Source organism: Mizuhopecten yessoensis, unplaced genomic scaffold (genome assembly GCF_002113885.1).
Source record: "Mizuhopecten yessoensis strain PY_sf001 unplaced genomic scaffold, ASM211388v2 scaffold673, whole genome shotgun sequence".
NCBI lineage: Eukaryota > Metazoa > Mollusca > Bivalvia > Pectinida > Pectinidae > Mizuhopecten > Mizuhopecten yessoensis.
This window is the reverse complement of record NW_018403664.1, coordinates 11,471-32,893: the sequence shown is the minus strand read 5'-3', so window position 1 is coordinate 32,893 and position 21,423 is coordinate 11,471. Positions and strand designations below refer to the sequence as shown.

At 34.8% G+C, this 21,423-nt stretch overlaps 1 protein-coding gene across 1 annotated transcript in view; it reads right to left on the bottom strand.

Moving 5' to 3' along the window:
* Nucleotides 1–16,928, bottom strand: part of LOC110451897 — a 30,930-nt gene extending 14,002 nt beyond the window's left edge. The window contains exons 1-3 of the mRNA XM_021500123.1: nucleotides 16,440–16,928; nucleotides 682–819; nucleotides 173–361 (exon numbers count right to left, since the gene is read on the bottom strand). Of these exons, the coding sequence (XP_021355798.1) occupies nucleotides 173–361; nucleotides 682–819; nucleotides 16,440–16,674 (562 nt within the window). The 5' untranslated portion in view covers nucleotides 16,675–16,928. The remainder of the gene's footprint in view (nucleotides 1–172; nucleotides 362–681; nucleotides 820–16,439) is intronic.
* Nucleotides 16,929–21,423: the final 4,495 nt, after the last annotated feature.

The following is a 21,423-nucleotide window of genomic DNA, read 5'->3' as shown; positions in this document are numbered from 1 at the left end:
CCCCCCCCCCCCGAGAATAGTTTGACATCCGAGTTTACCTAACATCATGTGTGCAATGTATATTTCGTTGTCAATAACAAAGTATAAGCGTGTTTGTCAATAGTTGAAACATATTTGCCGTCAAAAAACACATATAGCCTGGTTTAATTATTACAATGACAAAAGTGTTTACCTTGACATTCGCCTTCGTTGTAAACGTTAGAGAAACCCGCCACACAGCGACACCTGGTGTTGACCCTGCCGTCCTCTGACATACACCGCTGATTAGTGATGTTCCAATTTGGACACGGTTCCTTGTCCTCAAGATTACAAATGCGACCTAACCAAAGATCGGTGACAGTCGGAATGGATACCCGGGGTCCTGTAAGTGTAAACACGTCAACTGTAGCTTTGTGACATCAAACTGACGTTCCTTTCATTCGTTGAAACAAATTCTAAAGATTATTTTTGGGTACGGATGTATTCTGCGAGTGTTTCATTATGATGTTTTTTCTAAGGAGTCAAAGGTGTTGAAGGTACAAATATATTTATCGTCGCGATGATCGCACCTGGATATTAGTACATAAGATAAATAATTCACAGGTAATACACGTACAACGGACGGAAGGTTAGACATCATCTAACAATGGCATCACTTCTTACAACACTATAAATAGTACTAGGCTGTCCACAGTGACTCACGTGCGCTACATGCTGTCCTGTCGTCTGTGTCTTTGTACTTGTACGTGCAAATGCATGTGTTGTTTTCGCTACATCGGGCGTTTGGAATGTCAATGCAGTTTGCGTCTTCTGCACATCTGTGGCCGAGAAGTCTTGGCACTTTGAAAAAAAGTGTAATTGGAAAATGTTATCGATTACAATATGAACATTGACCATTGTGACAACCACATGTATCCCTCGTTATATATATTTCAGTACAGAAACAAAACATATTTTTCCTATTGTTTAAACAACTACTTGTACAGATGTACAGACCCAAAATAAAAATAAAAAGTATCGATCAACAAGGATACGAATAAAACTTAAGTCGATAAATATGAAAATTCATAGTCACTAAGAAACAGACCAGGATATAAATACATTGACTATTTGTTAAATCTACGAACGACCGTCTAATGCACACCGTAAACAATTTTCACAGAGTGGACTGTTTACAGAACCGGCAACCTTCGTAGCAAAGAATATCACAAATACAAATTATCATTAAAATCAAAATAGTATTGACGTTCATTAAAACGCTAAGGTCACTTATAATGGATTAAAAAGAAACCCCAATGATACGAGGTTAAAAGAGACATGTTGTTTCTTAACAACGTATAAAATGTCTTACATGTCACGTATGCATGTCTTTCAATAGCCATTATATATTTCATGTACCGTCTAACATAATGCACATGCTTTGCTTAGTTCCTGGAGAGTAAGAAGCAGCTGTTGAAGCCAAATATGTATCCTCATTTACGTCCTCTTGAGACGCCACTATGCCAGTTATGCCATGAGTCGTACAGCATACAATGGAAAGACAGGTGACGTTATATGTAGAATTAGGTCAACAGTCATGATAATGTTCAGTGTACTATATAGGAGGATGTTTCCCGGTCCTATCATTGCTTTCCTGATTCACAAATCAGTCTAGCATTGGTTTCATGGTATCGATACAAACCAATATGATCGTATATTATTGTTATGTATCGATACAAACCGATACAATCGTCTAGTAATTGCTTTATCGATACAAACCGATACAATTGTCTAGTAATTGTTTTATCGATACAAACCGATACAATCGTCTCGTAATTGTGTTATCGATACAAACCGATACAATTGTCTAGTAATTGTTTTATCGATACAAACCGATACAATCATCTAGTATTTGCTTTATCGATACGAAACCGATACAATTGTCTCGTAATTGTGTTATCGACACAAACCGATTCAATTATTGTCTAGAAATTGTTTTATTGATACAAACCGATACAATCGTCTCGTAATTGTTTTATCGGTACAAACCGATACAATTGTCTTGTAATTGTTTTATCGATACAAACCGATGCAATCGTCTAGTAATTGTCTATCGATATACACATATACAACCGTCTTTTAATTGCTTTATCGATACAAACCTTCGATATAAACTGGTACATTCATCTAGTACAAGTGCCATTTATAGATACATTCCGGATAAAAATCCACTTGTTTTGGCCAAATGTCATAAACAAACCGGATATACTAGTCTCGTAATTTCCAGTATTGATTAAATCCCGAATTTCTTCATAGACAATGTATATGTATACCACGGCATTAACAGAGACTAAGCAGTTATACACTGTGCCTACCAAGCGAGAATACCAATATACATTGGTAAATTGGATCAGAATGTTAACACAGGTTAATTAGTAAAACTAATTAGCGAATTATTAACTACGGTAAGTAATATGCTTGATCTAATCATAATAATTTGGAACGACAAAACAAAGACATCCCTTTATTTCTATAATGGTCTATAAGTCCTCCCAGATGGTATCACCAGCTCAGCTGACAATGAAACAAGTGCGTATGATATGTTTGGTCCTCGTACACAGTGTTGAGATGTATCAGAGAACACACGCGTTACTTATTACATGACAGAGAAGATCACAAGCAACTCTTATCGACAAACGTTATCTTGGTGACATTTTTTGTTGTAGACACAAGGCCATTGTTGCAAGTTAGAGAACTCCATCATAAAACAATTAATGTTTGTCATAAGATATGAAAATAGTGTATCACTTATAACAAACCGGCCGCAAATAAGATTTGTATGTTGGGGGAGGGCGGGGGATTTAAACTGAACACATATCACATGAATGTCTTTGACAGTCTGAAGAATATTTTAATTAAGAGCATATGTGTCCAGTATAGACGTACGTCAAGTGAAGACTGTTCTACACGTTACAGTACTGGTCTATAGATACAAGTGCATGTCAAGATACTAGCTTTACTAATGTACATCGCGATGTATTAAAAATAGGGAACACATTTTAGAACTCTCCTTTGATCTATAGTGTGTAGAAATGAAGAATGTGAAGACTGATGAATTTATTTGTCCTTCTTTCTGTCAAAATCGCATTCCACCTCCTCCCCAGCCTCCTGCCCATATATAAGCCATAACTCTTCCCACCGAGGCTACTACAATAACTTCTGCTTACTTTTGCTTTATCTCCTCCTTCCCCTATTGATCCCATTCTACTGTAGATATCTTCTCTATGATCTTATGCATCACTAATCTGATGCTGTCACTCGTAATATATGTTTCATTCTATGAACAATTCTTTGTCTAAACAAATGCCGAGAGAACAACACAAATGAGGTGGGCGTAGGCAACAATCGTGCTAGCGAAACTAGATAACAGATTAACAGAGACGTGTCTAGACAACCAAGCTAATATAATAATAAAAATGTAATGCTATTTCTGCTATTAATTCCAGAGTTAATGGATTAACATTTTCCCCCTCTTCTTTCACTTCTTCAATAATATATCAAATTTACTCCTTACAACAGTAATAAAATAAGAATTCTTCAATTTTGATTAAACATTATTATTGCAGGCTCCTAAACTACATTGAAGCTGAGGGAAACCTTATTGTGTGATATGTAACTATCTGGGTAAGAATTAACAGACGTTACCTTCAGCTCCCAGCAGCAGCAACTGACAAGAGACCAAAAACACGGCAGTTTGATCTTTTTATATTTGTGGGATATCAATTATTTTTCCTCGTTCATTGAGTTCTTTGACGTATGTTTCTTCGTTTTATAGTAGTAATTCCTAAATTTTACACAAAATAAACCGAGGGGGATGTCCCTCACTACGTCCATATGACGTATTACGTAGAAAGAACTTTTAAGATAAATTACCAAGTCATATACACAAATGAAACGTTCACTTTATTCCATTTAACGTTTTTCACAGTTGATTTTTTTTTTCAATCGACTATATTTGTTGAAAATCGTTATCGCATTGTGTGCTCTCAGTGGTGCAAATACATTGTGTAAGCATTAAACCAAATGTGCATCCAGTTCATAGTTTCAAATACATGTATGATCTTTTTTCTAAACAACATTTCAATAATTTTTAAATAAATATGGTTGTAAGCATCAAATATTGCGAAAGAGTATCTATAACACTAACTCCGATCGAAAGGATTAAAAACGGGGCAATGCGGGTTTGTATTGGAAAGAAAGTGATATGCCTCAATTAACAGTAAGTGCAAGAAGATCTGAACTTTTCGTGAATAACATGAGTATTATCAAGTTCAATAGAAATTGGATCGAATGCTAAAAATGCATTATTGCAAAAAGCTGAAATTCATAGTCAAGTTATCAATTTAGCCGAACAGTTTTTCCGGTAAAGCTATAAATTAGGATCAAGCATAGAAGTATATAACATACTTACAGCGTAATTGTTTTAGCAGTTTTTGCACTTTGAAAATTGCGTTGAAGTATGAGTATCCATTAGAAGATTTGTTCCAATTCGATAATGTGCTAAGATTACCCGCAGAACAACCACGTAGTCAGGTAAGTGACTCAATACACAATCACGTTTTATTGACAGACAGCAATCCCGCACTCTATCGACAGAAAATAAACACACACTTCATCAACAAAAAATAAAGTCACACTACATGGCAGAAAACAACAATATATGGACAAACCAAACCGACTTTCCATTGACAAAATCAACCAACATTCCATCGACAGAAAACGCATCCACTTTCAATCGTAAGTGTACAAAAACCACATTCCATTGACAGAAACGGACTCGCACTCTATTGACAAAAATATAAACCCACGCACTTTCAATCGACAATAAACGATCAACACACACTACACACACTCCATCGACAAAAACAAACACATACTACAATAAATAAATCGACACAAATCAAACACACACTTTATCGAAAAAACAAACCGACAGTTAAATTTATATAAAACAACCCCCACTCTCTATTGACAAAAACGAACTACACTACATATACTGAACACAAACCCACACTCCATCAATCTACTTACAAATATCTAAAGGAACATAATGTATACAATTGGAGCTCTGTATATGGGATACCTAGGATGCCAATAGGTCTACTAATTACTGCAAATGATGTACATATTTTAGCGGGTTTCTTATCTTAGTGCTTTAGATATTGCCCTAACCAATCACCGCGCCAATTGCAGATCATGCATATTGTTGTTGGTGCGGCAATTAATTAACGCGCAAATCTATTCCAATTTGATAATGCGCAACATTAAAATTTTGATAATGCGTCAAAGTTTGAGTTAGTTAAAAATATGTTTATAGTAGATGGTTAAAATGTGACTATCATCTGGTCCAAACAGACAATAAACAGTTCAAAAGAAATTTCATCATAAAAAGACATCATTTGAAAAGAAATCACCCGATTCCCCAGAGATAAACTGTTTGTGGAGATGATACACAAACACTATTCCAAGAGCCGAGACTGGAGGCCAGGTCCTGACAAGACATGTTTGATGAATGTTCACTTCTGCTCATTGGCATTGTATCGTACCCATTTACTTATGAGAACAGCACGAAAATGACAGGAATTCCATAGACACGAGGAAACCATCAACACTCCCTTGTGTCTCAACCGAACGCTCGGCGTACGTATGACAGGTTAATAGAAGAGATAGATGGGTACCTTTCTCTGGCTGTAACACACACAGGACTCCCGGGCACAATGTACTGTAGTCTTCAAAACACAACAGCTGTCCTTCATACCATCGATAGTTTATAAGCCAACAAAATATTTGACATAGCAATTTCGATAAAGATGCAATTTCAAGTAGCCATGTTGGTTATGCAATGGTAATATATTGTTACTACTAGCCTGATTTTGAACTGTTTATTCAGAAAGTGTCAAGACCTACTGACAATGACTAAATATCGATCAACACTATTCCTACAGGGTACGGATCTACTTTTTTAACGTTTTGATTTCATTTGTTGATCATAAGGACTTCCATGCGTGGAAAGGACACTTGAAGATAACACGTTGATTGTGCCTTATTGTGACAGAGATATGGTGAAGCGATGCTCTAAAACTGTATCTTCGGCATCACTTACCGGGCAAAATACTCTCATACAAAGAACTGCAGAAATATAAACATTAGATAATGGAATCAATGTGATACGTGTTTATTTAAAAGGACAAAAAAGGATATCTTTCCATGTTGACAACATTTCTAATTCGGAAAACGGAGGTTGACGTCACTACCTGTATCATGTCATTTTTGAGTTTGTTCAACTGTACCCAGTAAAAAACGGTTCCAGAATTAGTAACAAGACATTATTTTGTCGCTAATGTGCACATATTACGTGCAAAATTTGGTATTTAGTTACATTAGAAGATGATTTCGAAGATGTTTTCACAAGTCATTCGATAAGTGATGTATTAAATTTCGCGGACTTCTAGTGTTTGACGAGCTATATAATGCACTAGTTCATGGATGTGCAGTGGCCCGTCTATTTTATTTATGTGCATGCAATGTGAAAAAGCACAAAAAAACACCCCAAAAAACCCCAATATGGTATATTTTTCTCACATCGTCACTCTGTGACCTCAAGTTTGGGATGGAAATATTTCTTTTTGAAAAATGTTCAGTACCATAGCGGCTGACATTCGAAAATACCTAACATTATTTCAATGTGATACATGACGTCACTTAATTGTTCTTTCATCAGCGGGAGAATATTGTCCCCCTCGGAAGAAAAAAAAGAAACATTGTGAATCATTTACATACCGGTTTAATTTTAAAATATTTTGTATCTATTATTACAATTGTTATTTCATTGTCGATAATTCTAAGGTTCCCTGGTATATTCCCCTCTTGCACTCTTTGACCTCAAGTTAAGGAACAATTCTTTTTGAAATCCTGAATAGGGAATAGAGAACAAAATGTTCAGTACCATAGAAGCACAATATACTTAACCACTCCTCTCTTCCCCTGAAACAATAACCGGCAACTAATGTTGCCTACATGAAATAAACAATTACAAAAAACGTTATTGGTTAAACTATACGATATATTGAAATCTTCTGTTTCTTTTATTAGATTTGTAATTTCATGGTTAACATTCACTATTTTTTCTGGCAAAAGGTTGAAAACAAAGCAGGAGTCGAATTCAGTTTTAAATATACCTATATAATGTTAGCTGCTATTTATCTCACATGCTTCCAATATACATTTATAATCACTGGTATGACACTCTCTGATTAGTGACCTGCATAAAACGAATGATGTGGCACCCTCTAGTTAGTGACCCATTTATAATCACTGGTATGACACTCTCTGATTAGTGACCTAAATAAAACAACCGATGTGGCACCCTCTAGGTAGTGACCCATTTATAATCACTGATATGACACTCTCTGATTAGTGACCTACATAAAACAACCGATGTGGCACCGTGTAGTTAGTGACCTACATATTTCAGCTAGATTAGACTATTCTGAGTATTGACTTACAAACAAAAGTCAAAACGGGTAGATTATTAGTGTCCCATTTATTACAACTGATGTGATACTCTTTGAATACATGTAGTGACCTACAAACGGTGTTGCACATTCTAATAAGTGACCTATATATCAAAACCAGATTAACATGTTCTGATGAGTGACTTACAAACACAATACAAAACGACTGGAGTGTCACTTTGTAATCAGTGACCCATTTATTACAAATGGTATGACACCCTAATTAGTGACCCGTATATGAAACTGGTATGACACGCTAAACGGTGACCCATATATTACAAATGGTAAGACTTTATGATACGTGAACCATTTATGACAACTGGTTTTGTACTCTAATAAGTGACCAATTTATAACAAATGGTACAACATTCTAATTAGCGATCTATGTATTACATGTACAACTGGTACGACACTCTCATTGGGGACTCATTTATTACAACTGATATGACACTCTTATTGGTGACTCATTTATTACAACTGGTATGACACTCTCATTGAGGACTCATTTATTACAACTGATATGACACTCTTATTGGTGACTCATTTCTTACAACTGGTATGACACTGTAATTCGTGACTCATTTATTACAACTGGTATGACACTCTAATTGGTGACTCATTTATTACAACTGGTACGACACTCTAATTGATGACTCATTTCTTACAACTGGTATGACACTCTTATTGGGGACTCATTTCTTACAACTGGTATGACACTCTAATAAATGACCCATCTATTAAAACTAATATGACACTCTATTTGGTGATCCATTTCTTACAACTGATATGACACTCTAATTGGGGACTCATTTCTAACAACTGGTATAACACTCTTATTGGGGACTCATTTTTTACAACTGGTATGACACTCTAATTGGGGACTCATTTCTTACAACTTGTATGACACTCTAATAAATGACTCATCTATTAAAACGATTATGACACTCCAATTGGTGACTCAATTATTACCACTGGTATGACAATCTAATTGGTGACTCAATTATTCCAACTAGTATGATATTCTAATTAGTGACTCATTTTTTCCAACTAGTATGACACTTTTATTGATGACTCATTTATTCCAACTGGTATGACACTCTAATTGGTGACTCATTTATTACAACTGGTAAGACTCTCTTATTGGTGAATTATTTATTACACCTGATATGACATTTTCTTATTAGTGACCAATATATCATAGTCACCAGTAGAAGAAATATACAATCTTTATCTTAATAATAATTGTAATTGATTGCTGAATGTGTCTTCGTGAATTAATCGTTTGGATGACTAATGATATTTGCAAGATAATTAGAGAAATGCTAATTGTTCTTATGCATACATATCATTGGAAATGTATGGTGAATATTATATTATTGCTTAAAATATGAATGAACAAATAAATATGAAAATAACAGTTAAGGACAACCAAGGGTTTAAGTCCAGACATAATCAACGAGCTTGAACAACTACAGATATAAACAGTTACAAGTGATAAAAGCTAATGGTTGTACATCTTATCATTTCAAAATGATCTATAAACTCGCGAACACGATGATACCACAAATAGTTCAAGTCAGATATATCTTGTGTTTTTATAAACTTATTAAGATAGTCAAATACTGTGTAAATCATCAATTCTATGTTAAGTTTAAGCATTTCATAAACACGTATTATGTCTGCTAAACCTGCATATAATGTATTTGCCACCTACGGGTTAAATGTGACGTACACAAGGCGGCAAAACCAGTGCTTGACTTTGACAGATACATTTGATGCTTGCAGCCTGTTCCAAATAATCTATTTTATCTAAAAACAACGTTTTCCGTTTTATGTCATATATATATGCCTCCTGTAATCGAACATCTTGAAAGCTGTATACATTTCACACAGTTTTCTGTATTATATATATGCCTTCTGTAATCGAAAGAACTTGATGGCTGTATCCATTTCACACAGTTTTCAGCATTTTATTTCTGCTTTCTGTAGTCTAACGATTATGAAGGCTGTAGATATTTCACACAGTTCTTTCTGTATTTTATATCTACCTTCTGTAGTCTAACGATTTTGAAGGCTGTTGACGATAATGAAGGCTGTAGACATTTCAAACAGTTTTTCTGTATTTTATATCTGCCTTCTGTAGTCGAACGCATATGAAGGCTGTATACATTTCACACAGTTTTTCTGTATTTTATATCTGCCTTCTGTAGTCTAACGATTATGAAGGCTGTAGACATTTCACACAGTTTTTCTGTATTTTATATCTGCCTTCTGTAGTCGAACGACTTTGAAGGCTGTTGACATTTCACACAGTTTTTTTCTGTTTTTTATTTCTGCCTTCTGTAGTCGAATGACTTTAAGGCTGTTGACATTTCACACAGTTTTTCTGTATTTTATATCTGCCTCCTGTAGTCGAACGATTTTGAAGGCTGTTGACATTGCACACAGTTTTTCTGTATTTTATATCTGCTTTCTGTAGTCGAACGATTATGAAGGCTGAAGACATTTCACACAGTTTTTCTGTATTTTATATTTGCCTCCCGTAGTCGAACGATTATGAAGACAGTAGACAATGCGAACAGTTTTTTCTGTTTTTTATTTCTGCCTCCTGCAGTCGAACGATTTTGAAGGCTGTTGACATTGCACACAGTGTTTTCTGTATTTTATATCTGCCTTCTGTAGTCGAACGATTTTGAAGGCTGTTGACATTTCACACAGTTTTTCTGTATTTTATATCTGCCTTCTGTAGTCGAACGATTTTGAAGGCTGTTGACATTGCACACAGGTTTTTTTTTGTATTTTATATCTGCGTTCTGTAGTAGAACGATTATGAAGACTTAGACAATGCACACAGTTTTTTCTGTTTTTTATTTCTGCCTCCTGCAGTCGAACGATTTTGAAGGCTGTTGACATTGCACACAGCGTTTTCTGTATTTTATATCTGCCTTCTGTAGTCGAACGATTTTGAAGGCTGTTGACATTTCACACAGTTTTTTCTGTATTTTATATCTGCCTTCTGTAGTCGAACGATTTTGAAGGCTGTTGACATTGCACACAGTTTTTTTTCTGTATTTTATATCTGCGTTCTGTAGTCTAACGATTATGAAGGCTGTAGACATTTCACACAGTTTTTCTGTATTTTATATCTGCCTCCTGTAGTCGAACGATTTTGAAGGCTGTTGACATTTCACACAGTTTTTTCTGTATTTTATATCTGCCTTCTGTAGTCGAACGATTTTGAAGGCTGTTGACATTGCACACAGTTTTTTTTCTGTATTTTATATCTGCGTTCTGTAGTCTAACGATTATGAAGGCTGTAGACATTTCACACAGTTTTTCTGTATTTTATATCTGCCTTCTGTAGTCTAACGTTTATGAAGGCTGTAGACATTTCACACAGTTTTTCTGTATTTTATATTTGCCTTCCGTAGTCGAACGATTATGAAGACTGTAGACATTGAACACAGTTTTTTCTGTTTTTTATTTCTGCCTCCTGCAGTCGAATGATTTTGAAGGCTGTTGACATTGCACACAGTTGTTTTTTCTGTATTTTATATCTGCCTTCTGCAGTCTAACGATTATGAAGTCTTTAGACATTTCACACAGTTTTGCTGTATTTTATATCTGCCTTCTGTAGTCTAACGATTATGAAGGCTGTAGACATTTCACACAGTTTTTCTGTATTTTATATTTGCCCTCCGTAGTCGAACGATTATGAAGACTGTAGACATTGAACACAGTTTTTTCTGTTTTTTATTTCTGCCTCCTGCAGTCGAATGATTTTGAAGGCTGTTGACATTGCACACAGTTTTTCTGTATTTTATATCTGCCTCCTGTAGTCGAACGAGCTTACACAGTATTTTTTATTATATATCCGCACGCTGTAGATACTGCTCGAAGGGGTCTTGCAGATTTTTTAGTTTGAATAAATTTTATGAAATTAGCACTAATTAGGGGATAGCACGTTGTTTTGAGTGGCTATACTGGCGATTAGAATATGAAATTTGAGTTTGAACTCGAGACCGATAGGTCGAGAGTTTAAACCTAAGTTCATGTTCTTATCGCCAGTATAGACACGAAAAACGACCTTCTATCCCCAATCTAACACACCTTTACAAATATATTACGCTAATCTGTTTAGAAACATTGTATTTCGTTGTACAAAAATACGTAGTAAAATACTTTGTGACCTGAACTGGCAAAGTGCAATTCTGCAGCGGACTGACCAATCGGAAAGAATCTTTCAAAAGTCCGTCATTTGGCCCCGCTTATACTGGCGAGAGATCGATCTGTATGTTCACGAGGCGGGATATTTGGATTGTTCGTGAACGTCCTGTTACCAAAGTTTATACGACATATTTGGATTAATATTGACCAAGTTTTTACGTTTCCATTTTAGTATGCATACCAATCAGTGCTTATCAACAAAATCGGTGATTATTTGTATAGATTTGTGAAGAATTTTGTGTAAATGCATAGGACACATGTGAAATGTTTCATTTGATTTCGGATCTAAATAGCAGCATTCACACGGATGGAACGAACGTTTCAGTAATAAATGGAGGTAAGAACAAGGAATGTGTACTTTTTACTTTTTTAATTCATTCAACAAATGCATTTCATCGGTCGTTTCTGTGCTGTCGCCTACTAGTTTTATCATCGGAATTTCGCTAAGACGCGAGCTTGACGCCATTTTGTTTTGGTAAGAAACGGGGCGTGGCTTAAGTGCGATGAAAGGAGCTTAACACGATTGATCATGATTCTATCGCAGATTAGAACACGGATCGTATCCAATCAATAGAATACACATGCATTTCATCAAACCTTTTGCGAAAGACAATCAAGTTAATTTAACAAATAGATACGCACCGCTAAAAATCATCATCTACATCAAATATGACCCTCAGTGTTTGTTTGTGAACTTTCTCAATCGTTTTGGAAACTTTATTCAGTAGCGTGGCGGAATAAAACAATGATGAAAGATGGTTACATATAATGTGGAAGGAATGCCTTTAATTTAATGAATCTAAGGAAATATTGTCCTTTGATCAATACATACGCCTATCAGCTTTTCATTTGGTTAAGCACCATAAGTTGTAGTGATAAGACAAACTATAAGTCTTTGTTTCTTCTGCACAATCACAGATAACCTTCTTTTCATTGCTTACAACCCTCATATCTATATTACACCAATCTCACATTTATAAATCTTCGATTGCTATTCCTTTTTAGTGGAGATGTAATTTGCATACATATCATATTCATAACGTTTCAATCGAAACAAAACATGATAACAAGTAATCAATGCTTAAAAACTCTAATAATGCACTCTGGATACACCTTTTAAACATAGGTGACCCAATTTGCTCCGGAAGAGTAAGTGTTGTCCAAAACGTTTATTGTGTTGGCTATTTGTCTTAAATAATGATAGTTAAAACATCAGTTCATGACAAAGATTTTAATTCAAGATAAGCTCTTCAAGTCTTTTCCGACGTTGACCTAAACACCGACGATGGTAAAACAGAAATAGAAGAACATTCACCTTGATAAGCTACACGGAAAGTTATATATATTTTAGTGGAAGTAGGGACAGACTACAGGTTTTTTTTAAATGATATTTACTGTCAAAATATACTATGCTGTTATATATCGGCAATCCTTATTTAAGACAACAAATGTTGAAATTGTTTCTCCCTATAGTCACAAAAAACCAACGATATGCATGCGGACTCGAGTGTACGTGTACATGCATTACACATTTAAATATACTTTGTTACTCGCACCACGATAATAAGACTTGCGCTGTAAAGAGCGTTCGAGTCATTTTGTGAAGTGTATATCATCATTACCCAAATGAAGGATGAGGTATCTTGCAGATCATTTATTTAGAACGGTGAGAAAACATGGCTCTAAACGCCTATCGTCTGGGAACAGGTGGTGTACTAATTGCTTCCAGATGCTACCACAACAGACACGTATCCAAACGTTTGTTTATACAATTAAATCTTGATTTACTTTTCAAGTGTCTATCAATGTACTGCCACGAGATTGTTCTTTGATATCAATATTCCAATTGTTACACATTCCATAGCTGTCCCTGTCAGTCATAGAAAGCTTAGACTGGTTCTCAACACACAAGACTGGTACCAATAGGTTACGTCCAGCCCCAGTGCTACATGGTCGGGTTAATTTAATAACCTGTTCGGCTGATGTGCATACCATTAAAGCTCTTCCTTTTGTGCAATTAACACCTATCCTCCTTGGCCTAAGGCAGCTATACAAAGATCTATAAGCTAAATAAACTTTGTAAATGCTTTTATAGATATATATCTACTTGAATAATCCGCTTTGCGTATTGCATAATTCCAAAGAATGCAGAAGGAATATCAGATTTTGATGTTTCAGGTGACTTAAAACTGTTCACTATATAAACAGGCAACATGTCTTTATAACAATATATTCATTAATTACCGACGAAAACTACAGCGTTCACAAATGCCTTCTTAGCCATACATACGACAATGGATTTACCCTCTTACTATATAATTATTACAGAAGAAAACCGTTTTAAACTCAAATCATTTTCAAGATCTGAAAATAGAATGGTGCTTGTTTTATTGTGATATTGTGTCTGCCAACTCCTACATTCCTACCTACCGTCGACAAGTTGATGAGATGCACGTGTATTACATTGACTTTTAACTAGGTTATGGGGAACGCTAGCTTAGTGATAAGCTCGTGTGACCTCTGTATCACTAATTGTGTGCTCGATCGTTGCCAAGGCCTTATTCTCTCACAATATAGTCTGATGGATTGTCCTTCATAATGCAATGAGAACATATAGTAATACGTTAACATTTGTGAGATAAAAATATTCATGCCCATAAAATTAAGTTGTTTTACATTCATCACAATTAGGTAAATAACGATCAGCAAAAAATATTCTTAAATTACTAACCTACTTTTATAGCTAACTTTTAAACGAAATAAGCTACTTTTAGTAAGCTAACCAAACGAATTTCAGATTTGTTCAAGTTCAGTGAATGATTTGAAAAATATATAATTTGAACATTTTCCCATTTAGATACTGTATATGTTATGTACATGAATATTCATCGTTTATACTAAATATACTAACGAACATATAACAAAACTAAATGTGCACTTCAAATAGTATTACGCATTGACAGCAGGGGGTTCGATATGAAGATACTTATCAACAGGGGTTTTAATTTGTTTTCCCTATTCCTATAGAGTACGCTGTGTTTTATACCAGACATAATAAAAATAAAGACAGGTTTAGAGTCAGTTAAGATCCCATTATAGCTTTACGAAGATTCTTACTTTTCCATGAAATTTCTATTGTTATTACATAAAAAGTGAAATGATAGCTTCATTGTTTTGTAAAATATCCATTTGACTTCATACAAATGCAGCACTATTATCTGACAATATCCTTCTTACCGACGTTGTTCTGTAAATAGTGACGCTGTTCTGTAAACAGTGTAGATAAAGAACGTGCGCGGGTGTATTTGTTAGGTGAAGGAAGCTGTTTCTGTAACTGTCTCCACACAAACAGATAGTACGTAGACGAGGGATTATAAGTAGCCCTCATAGCATTCCCATTTATTGACTTTTGACATTTACAATTCAGCTGACCCATGTAGTCCACACCGATATCGTTGGCACAGGTTGACTTTGAAACAAACTTGTGTTGCTTATACATATGTAGTGTATAAAACGCACCAACACTGGTATACTTTCAAGTTGAATGATATTACCTAAGGATGGTTGGTATACATCCCAAAACTGTAATATCCTAAAGCTGATCGAGTTATATACTATATTTGATGATATATAATCTCAAGTTTAATGAGGTATTCTCAAGTTGATTGAAAGGTGTTTAGGGTAATTATCGTATACCATTTACGTCTAATACAGTACTCATATTTTCACATGTCAATGACAATAGTCAGGTTTCATATATCAAGGTTTTAGATCACACTTTTAGAACGACTAAAACGAGCACGTTTACAGAACGTAACAGGTATATCAAATGTTATGAAAATAAATGTGTAACAAGTGTTATAACGACGAAAACGAGCACGTGTACAGAACGTAACAGGTGTATCATATGTTATGAAAGTAAATGTGTAACAAGTATTATAACTTCTAAAACGAGCACGTTTACAGAACGTAACAGGTGTATCACATGGTAGGAAAATAAAAGTGTAACAAGTGTTATAACGACTAAAACGAGCACGTGTACAGAACGTAACAGGTGTATCACATGTTATGAAAGTAAATGTGTAACAAGTGTTATAACTTCTAAAACGAGCACGTTTACAGAACGTAACAGGTGTATCACATGTGATGAAAATAAATGTGTAACAAGTGTTATAACGACTAAAACGAGCACGTTTACAGAACGTAACAGGTGTATCACATGTTATGAAAATAATTGTTTTCCACATCATGTCGACAAAAAATGTCATTAACCATTTAATTGCTTCATACTGTAATGACGTAATCAATGAAATCAGCATCAAACATATTGTTTTTCAAATAATGCTTTTTTATTTTATAAGTAGTATTGCCTTCATTTAAGCAGGATTAAAGAACGCTAGTAATCTAGGATGAACAAGGTCACAGTATTCTGAATTGAAAGAGCAGGATAAGAGCATTTTCATAGTTAGAAATAAGACCGTTTATAATTAATATTAAATATGCAACCTGCATTTTGTCATACTGTGTTGATGCAGCATATCAAATTACACTTTTTTCATTAAGAATCATGTAAATCATTTAATTAACTATTTGATTAAAAGATCTTAGCTATCTCTAACACGATTCACAGGTAGAATGTGTATGGATTACAGTGACATGGAATAGAAAGCTATTACTTACTTTCATGACAAAGCGTCCCGTTGTTTTCTGGGTAACGTCTCCTTTCACAAATGCATTTCCGGTTAAATCCACAAACGGAATGGTCAACAGCACTACGGCACTTGGTGTCAGAATCACATAAATCGCCTAAGCGGGCTGGATCTGCCAAACAAATAAACACACATGACATAAAACATAGCCCCAAAGATAATACAAAAGGCCTTACTCCAAACACTGCCTTCAATGAAAAAGGCATGTTTCCTTTCGTCTCCCGTGCATATGCTCGTGTCTGCGTTCCGATGGAAACAGTATCATGTGGTTTGATATCACAGCTACGTTTTACACATGTTCAGGAAAGTTAAAGAATTGTTCAACTATACAGTTAAACGTGTTTTTCCTCTCCTGTCTTCAGTAATATATCCGTCAACAAGCTCTGTAATGAAGCCTCAAAATTAGGTATTAGTGCTGATGGCATCTACACGTGTATTGCACGAGAGTCAGGTCCGGTTGGTAACATGCACTGCTAAATACCTCATCATGAAGGTGTGCTACAACTTACACACAGACAATGCTAAAAGATTAACCCGTGGCGGGCCCCTACCATACAAGATATCATTCCCGTATCATGTGTAAACATCCAAACAATTTATTTAGTGAAATGTAATATATTAACTTATCTTTAATCACTATATTTCTTATCCTAAATTAGTTGATTTTTTATGTGCATCATATTATGCTCATAACGAAGTTCTACATTTCGTTCGAAATTAGTTCAATTATATAGAGACATTTAAATTTTAATGTCAGCGGACAATATACCTCGAGTTTAAATCATGGCGTCCATTGCAACTTTAGTTGTACCTCTTAACAGTGTTACGAAATAATGTCGATGCAGCCAGTACTAAAATAACTCCTTGCCCGCAGCTCAATTAACATTGATCATATGTTGACTTAACAATCGAAGTAAGGAGTATGCGGGGAGATGTCCCGAGAACGCAAATTAAATCTCAAAACATCATTTGCTGATTACATTAACCAACTTCACATATTTACTTACAGCAATGACGATTATTTTATTTCAAGAGTAAATTCATCTACAGACGTTCTAAGAAACATCATGACATGTGATATAGCAAACCACTTCCGGTACACCTTGTGTTTTGTTAGAAGGTATGGTGTCTTTCCATTTGTTTCGTTGTCCACCAAGTTATTGTTGTGTGTTGGTCTCGACTTAAAAGTTGGATTTTGTCATAGTGTATTTACGTTGTATATGTATTGTTCTACTTCACCTTCCTTTCTAACTTAATACACTTTATCTTATACATTCATTATCTGAGGAATGCCACATTTTGTTCGTTAACGCAAGCATTAAAAGTGTTGAAAAAGTATGTCATAATGATAAAGTACCTTCGTTCGGTTACGTTGCCGCTCGTCAATCTTGATTACCGTAAAATTGAAATTTTGAAAAAGTTCACTCACATCTTACACAATGAACGTATACTTTGTGGTAGGTAAGACTATTTGTGAAACACAAACGTAAGCATTATATGCGCGCGATAGATTTAATCAAGGTTTTGTCAGATTGAAAAAAAAGTAAATAAAAAGAAACTTCGATAGATGTGCTTAGAAGGTAAAGATGACAATACTTTGAATACAGAAAACCAACATAAATGAATATGTTTCCGCTATATAGCAGTGCGGAAATGAATTGCACTGTACACATTTTAATACATATGCTACATTGATAAAGAGCGCCTTTCAAGCCTGCCTTCTCATTACGTTATACTTCCTACTCTATAACGATGTCTGCACATAAAAACAACCTGCCAAATAGTCATAGCGGTAACGAGATCTCTAATAAAACAACAAAGGTTGTATACTTATATTGACGTCTTTTTTACTTATTTATAGTAATTGCATAAATATATAATTCCTTATTAACAATAGAAGTCAATCAGTGTAAAATACCTGTACAGTAGATAGTTACTTAGGTTACAATGTAGTTTCCCTACATGGTGTAATCTGTATTGGAGAAAATTCAATGTCGGCTGATGGTATATTACAGGAAGTGAATAAAAATGTTGCTATTTGTATCAGTAGTTACTATTGACTAATATACCATGGTAATAATTGAATTATAACTATGTTGCTTTTTTATTCGAAATAAGTTATGTAATCAATATCGTACGTCGTTTTAAATCTTGATCGATCGGCATTGAATGCTTCTGTCAATTTCAACAGGAAAGACATAAAGAATATATATGAATAAAAGGGTCGCAGTCATGCATACCATAAAATTGCCCGAACATAATAATGTCAGAATAACGGTTGTTTTCCGGAATGGTATCATTTTCTCTAACTGATAATTTTCTGCGAACTGTAAATTCACGAAAACCTTTTGATGAAGTGATGACCAGAATAATAACTAAGCAGTGCACAGGGAAATAAAAATACCATAAATTTAAATGCAAATTCACTGCTGCTTAACTTTGACATCAAGAAATCAATCGTTTTAATAAGTAGACTCCAGTAGAGAGAACGTATTGGACCAATCTCAATTAGTTACGCTAAGAGTCCACCTCTTATGAGTTAAACCTAATGAGTAAAATGTTACTGTTATAGTTTAGGTTCTAATGCTGGTGATGCTAATATCGTTCCGAATATTATCTTGATTCCATCAAATTTGAAATCAGTCATTCTAAAATCCGATTGTGCATTTTAGGTACGTATGGAAGTTATGTATAAATCATATCATTATGTCATTGACGTAGATAATATATCAAAGTCATAGTAATCCGATATCTTTTAACTGACCAAGCTACTAAACTTTTTGTATACAAAGGGTTATCAGCGGACCTCCAACCTAAGGGACATGGGCTGATGCGATGTATCGGACATTGTCTGTACGATGTGTCCACATTCCTATCGAGGATACTTACCTACTTTACCACAGCTGACGAACTGTTAATTACATGTTGTCAAGGAGGCACAGCAATAAATGTTTCAACGCAGAAACATACAAATTATGCATCAACTATAATACCAAACAGCTGTATAGGAGTAGATACACAGTGCTGGCAACGTCCACTCTCAATGTTAAATTGGTTGAACAGCGCTGAAAAACGTCAGTTCTTTATCCTATAATTGGTATTACAGCGCTGAAAAACATCAATTCTTAATCCAATACTTGGTTATACAGCGCTGGAATGGTCCATACTTAATCTTATACTTGGTTATACAGCGCTGGAAACGTCCATACTTAATATTATACTTGTTTATACAGCGCTGGAAACGTCCATACTAACTCTTATACCTTATTATACAGCGCTGGAAACGTCCACACTTAACCTTATATTTGGTTATACAGCGCTGGAAACGTCCATACTTAAACTTATACTTAGTTATACAGCATTGGAAACGTCCATACTTAATCCAATACTTGGTTATACAGCGCTGCTGGAAACGTCCATACTAAATCTTATACTTGGTTATACAGCGCTGGAAACGTCCATACTTAATCTTATATTTGGTTATACAGCGCTGGAAACGTCCATACTTAATCTTATACTTGGTTATACAGTGCTGGAGACGCCAATACTTAATCTTATACTTGGTTATACAGCGCTGGAAACGTCCATACTAAATCTTATACTTGGTTATACAGCGCTGGAAACGTCCATACTTTATCTTATACTTGGTTAAACAGCGAAGAAAACGTCAATTAAAATCTAAAAAGTTGTTTAAATAGATCTGGAAAGGCCTTCTGTTGATGTGGTACTTACTAACACAGCGCTAGAGCCGTCAACCCTAAATCTTATACTTGATACACTTAGTGCTGCAAACGTCAACTCTAATATTTTTGTTTCACAGCGTTTGAAAAGTTAATTCTAAACGTGACCTAATGCTTCAAGTCGAATATTTGATTCGCATAGATGGACAATATGAAAAACATCCGTCTAAATGCGTGACCCTCGTCCTCAAACTCATGATTGCTTTTCGTCTATTCGAGTTGTGGTCGTACCGTGTCTGATTAAATCAAACACAAGGTCGGCAATATCTCACTTACAGGCGTTAAGGTTGGTGTCCAAATGGTCAACAGTGAGTTCATTTCAACAAATTTTATTGACAAAGTTCATACAAGTCAATTCGATGGAATAACAGGCAAAGCCTATATAAATTCTCTCCAGCGGTGGCTAAATTAACGGATTCTATTATTTTTATTTGATTTAATTAATACATCAATTTTGAAATGAAAATTAAAAAAAAATAAAAAAATTAAAGGGATGTAACTCCTTCCTAATTAACATAACTGAAATACAAATACATTCACACTTCTCACATCACACACAAAACACTTCCACAGGTATTATTTATTTTTATAACATTTTACAATTGTATATAAGCTATATAGCTATCAAATCACACAGATATTGGCAGACATTGACCAAAAGTCCATGTGCAAATATATGCACAGGTCACAGTCGCCAAAACTGTTAAGTTCTTATATTTTTTATGAAAATAGATAGCTAGTCTATGTGTAATTCAATGTATAAGATGGAAACTGTAAAACAAGACAGATTGAGCAAATCTTACAACAAACAACAACAAACAAACATGCTCAACTTAAAACTCCTATGTCCGTAGAAGAATATCATTTATAGAAAAGTAGGTAAAGTTACTTATTTGTGGAGTATAATTGAAATAGGAATAGTAAAGTATAAAAGTATAAAGTATAAGGTCATGGCTGGTTAGATTGTATAGAGATTAAAACGCCTCGATTTACCAATAAATAACTGTACATCATTAAGTAACTGTCTGTTTGTTAGTCCATCACAATCAGGACAGCCTTGTAGAAAAATGTTTGTATCAATATGGTTATGATTTCCATAATTATCAACAAAAGTAAAAAAAGTAAGTCTGAGATCATTATACAATGGACATTCAAGAAAATAATGGAAAACTGTTTCATATTCAAAAGAGCAAGCACAAGAGGGACAGTCAGTTA